This window comes from Nannospalax galili, unplaced genomic scaffold (genome assembly GCF_000622305.1).
Source record: "Nannospalax galili isolate Female #2095 unplaced genomic scaffold, S.galili_v1.0 scaffold18845, whole genome shotgun sequence".
In the NCBI taxonomy this organism is placed as follows: Eukaryota; Metazoa; Chordata; class Mammalia; order Rodentia; family Spalacidae; genus Nannospalax; species Nannospalax galili.
The window spans coordinates 2,307-5,445 of NW_008353424.1; the positions used below are offsets into that span (position 1 = coordinate 2,307).

Below are 3,139 nucleotides of genomic sequence, written 5' to 3' on the forward strand. Positions count from 1 at the left end.
TGGGCAAAAATTATGCATGGGCTAAAGAGATGGTTCAGAGGGTAAATTGCTTGCTATACAAGACTAAGGACATGAGTTCAAATCCTCAGAACCCATGAAAGCCTGGATGTGGTAATACATATTTGTAATCGACGTGTTACTATGTCGAGATGGGAGGAGGTCACAGAAGAAATTCTGGAAGGTCCCAGTCCAGATAGGGAGTTGCAAATATCGGTTAAACAACTTGGAAACTTGTCTCAAAAAAGGTAGAAAGTGAGACCAGGGAAGTAGGGTTGTACTCTGAACTTCAAATGCAAATAGTGGCACATACCCCCAAATTCATACATGAACACACACACACAAGGAGAGAGAGAGAGAGAGAGGGAGAGAGAGAGAGATATATTTTTAAAGTATGCACGTAGAATGGTCCCTATCTTGACTGCCATCACCGAACAATAGGAAAATGACTATAATTTCATACTTAGTCCAGTCTACACACAGCACGCAGTCTGATATGTTATTTAGGGTCAAAGGCATCCATTTGGAATTAGGAAAATGCTTTCTGCCTGGAAAATGAGCTAGCCCTTGCTATTTACAGCCAGTGGTCAAAATATCCAGATGTGAGGCCATGGACTCAGAGGCAGTGGTGCGCTGTCTGCGAAGCAAGAGTGAAGAGGAGATTCTGGCTCTTAACAAGGTTGGGAGAATTGTGTGGCTGGGAGAACCAGGTCAACAGGATGTGGGAGAGCCAGTCTTAACCAATTACTGCATCTTCGTGGCTTAGTTTCCTTCTAATGGGTGCAAAATAAACACCAAGATAGGCTAATCTACATGTTCTATCTTTGGTGGGGGTGGAGTTAGGTAGGAGAGATGGATACATGCTGAGACCAATAAGGAAGTAGAGAAATGGTAGAATAACTCAGTGGGCATAAGAATATGTGTGTGATTGAACTTCAACACTGATCTCTAATGCCCTCCAGGTTTTCAAGATTATTCCCGGTGTGGTGGATGGGGCAGTCCTACCCAGGCACCCCCAGGAGCTGTTGGCCTCTGTGAACTTTCACCCTGTCCCCAGCATCATTGGTGTCAACAATGATGAATATGGCTGGATCATCCCCTCGGTGAGAATCAGCTCCAAGGCCCTTGGTCTTCAGCTGCCTATCCAAAAGTTCCATATGATCTCAACCACAACACAGCCTCTCTTCTTACCACTCAGAGCATTAGCACCGCTGACTCATGGAAGAAAATGGACAGACAGACTGTGCAGACTGTCTTGCAGAGAAGGTCAGAACGTATGGTGAGGCTCTTTGGGTACTGTAACCAATGCCGAGGGCTCCCCTGACCCCCTCCCCTGCAGACTACTGCAGAAACAAAAGCAGAACTATGACTATGCTTATGTGTTAGGTGTGCCCAGAAACTGGCCCTTTCCTGGTTTAGCTTTGTCCCATGCCAGGCCTTATCTCTACATCCTCAGGCTGTTTTCTCCATGCCCTAGAACCTGCCTAATCTGATTCTCCCTGATCCTTCTTGCTAGAGGTGGCCTCCTGTGTTTAGTGACCTGTTGATCGAAATCATATAATACATTTTAAATGTAGACCCCCTTTCCCCTCCTTGCCCCTCCCTCCCCCCAGGCCGTGGAACATATTTCAGGTGTTCTGTCATATATGGTCAAGCACTTCTATCCAGATGTCCCTTGGTGGAAGTCCATCCACTGAAGTCTAGTCAGCCTACCTAGATTCACTCCCTTAAAGAACATCTTACTCTGCCTCTCAGTAGGAGGGAACTCATAGGTGGCAGTGCAGATATAGCCAAATACACATGGCTGGAGAGGTCATGGATCCCAGAGAAAACCCTATCTCTGTCATATCTCTAGACAAATGAAATTTCTTGCCATATGTTAAATATGAATCCTTATATTTATAGACAAATGTACCATACACCACTAGTTTAAGAAGTCTCTTCTTACAGTAGATAAAGGCTGCTGTAGAGTTCCCCAGCTGGTCACACACAGGGAATATATGTTTGAGAGATGCCCAGCCCTGAGTGACACATCTACAGTGGAACCTCTAACCACATTCTTTATGGTGTAGGGGTTACCTTCAGAGAGTGGTGACCTGCTAATGAAGGAGTACATGGGAAACACGGAGGATGCCCAGACCCTCCAACTACAGTACAGAGAGATGATGGCAGACTTCATGTTCGTGATCCCCGCACTCCAAGTGGCACATTTTCAGCGTGAGTACATATGTAATGAGGCCTGGGGCCATCTCACATCTGTGGGTGCCAGGTGAGATCTGTGGTGTCTAGGTCAAAACTCATGTCTACATCAGGCCTTTGGCACTTGAGGGCATATTTTCAGTAAATCCTTATGTCTAAGAGAGTGACACCTTATCCAGGCACAAATTAGAAAACAAGTTACTGACACTCAGTTGTAAGTGACAGGGTCACCATTTAATCAAGAAATTCAACACAGCTTGTGCTCTAGCCTGGGCCCCCATACTCAAATGTGAATTGAGATAACTTTATACCAAGGGATGCTGTCACCAAATGTGTGGCAAGACAGCTCCAGGCAATGGGCCACTGTGGCACCATGTGTCCTTGTCCCTAGGTTCCCATGCTCCTGTATACTTCTATGAGTTCCAGCATACGCCTACTAGCCTGAAGAATGTCAGACCGTCTCATGTGAAGGCTGATCATGCCGATGAGATTCTTTTTGTCTTTGGGTCCTACATTGGGGGCATCAAACGTGAGTCTTCCCTGTTTTCCTTGAGCTAATGGGCTCCCAGATGGGTACCTGAGGGATGTCTGCACTCTCAGTCCAGGTGAGGGAACCAAGACTCTGGGCTAGGACAAGATCAAGTACACAATACCTCCAAGCTCAAAAAACTATGAGGGTTAGAATCTGCACCCTTCTCAGTCTATTCTATGAAAAACAACATGAGTGCACATTGGAGGAGGTATGAATCTAGGAGAATTGAATTAGAGGCTCTAAGATGGATACTAAATCCTGATGTGAAAAGGAAGGAGGGAATCAACCAAGAATTCAGGGTCAGGCCACAGTTGGGGTGATGACTCTGGAGCATGAGTGCGCACCTCATGAGGTGGCAAAAACTTGGACCATTGTCTTTCTCATGGTTACAGTTGACCTCACTGAGGAGGA

The 3,139-nt window shown here is 46.0% G+C and overlaps 2 protein-coding genes across 2 annotated transcripts; both read left to right on the forward strand.

Annotated features, from left to right (window-relative positions):
* Positions 1 to 582: 582 nt before the first annotated feature.
* Positions 583 to 1,558, forward strand: LOC115067261 (cocaine esterase-like). The gene is made up of 4 exons (XM_029554796.1): positions 583 to 676; positions 960 to 1,100; positions 1,196 to 1,276; positions 1,514 to 1,558. The coding sequence occupies exons 1-4, from the start codon at positions 608 to 610 to the stop codon at positions 1,556 to 1,558; spliced, it is 336 nt and encodes a 111-aa protein (XP_029410656.1). The 5' UTR covers positions 583 to 607.
* A 516-nt stretch (positions 1,559 to 2,074) lies between these two features.
* Positions 2,075 to 3,134, forward strand: LOC103748061 (acylcarnitine hydrolase-like; the record flags this gene model as incomplete). Its single annotated transcript, XM_029554797.1, has 3 exons — positions 2,075 to 2,214; positions 2,588 to 2,725; positions 3,121 to 3,134. Coding segments are annotated over exons 1-3 (267 nt in total), but the record flags the coding sequence as incomplete, so codon positions are not given.
* Positions 3,135 to 3,139: the final 5 nt, after the last annotated feature.

Coding starts and splice junctions, on each gene's coding strand:
- LOC115067261 (XM_029554796.1), top strand. CDS start 608: ATGGACTCAGAGGCAGTGGTGCGCTGTCTGCGAAGCAAGAGTGAAGAG. Junction 677..959: donor AGATTCTGGCTCTTAACAAG/GTTGGGAGAATT, acceptor AATGCCCTCCAG/GTTTTCAAGATTATTCCCGG. Junction 1,277..1,513: donor AGAGAAGGTCAGAACGTATG/GTGAGGCTCTTT, acceptor CCTTCTTGCTAG/AGGTGGCCTCCTGTGTTTAG.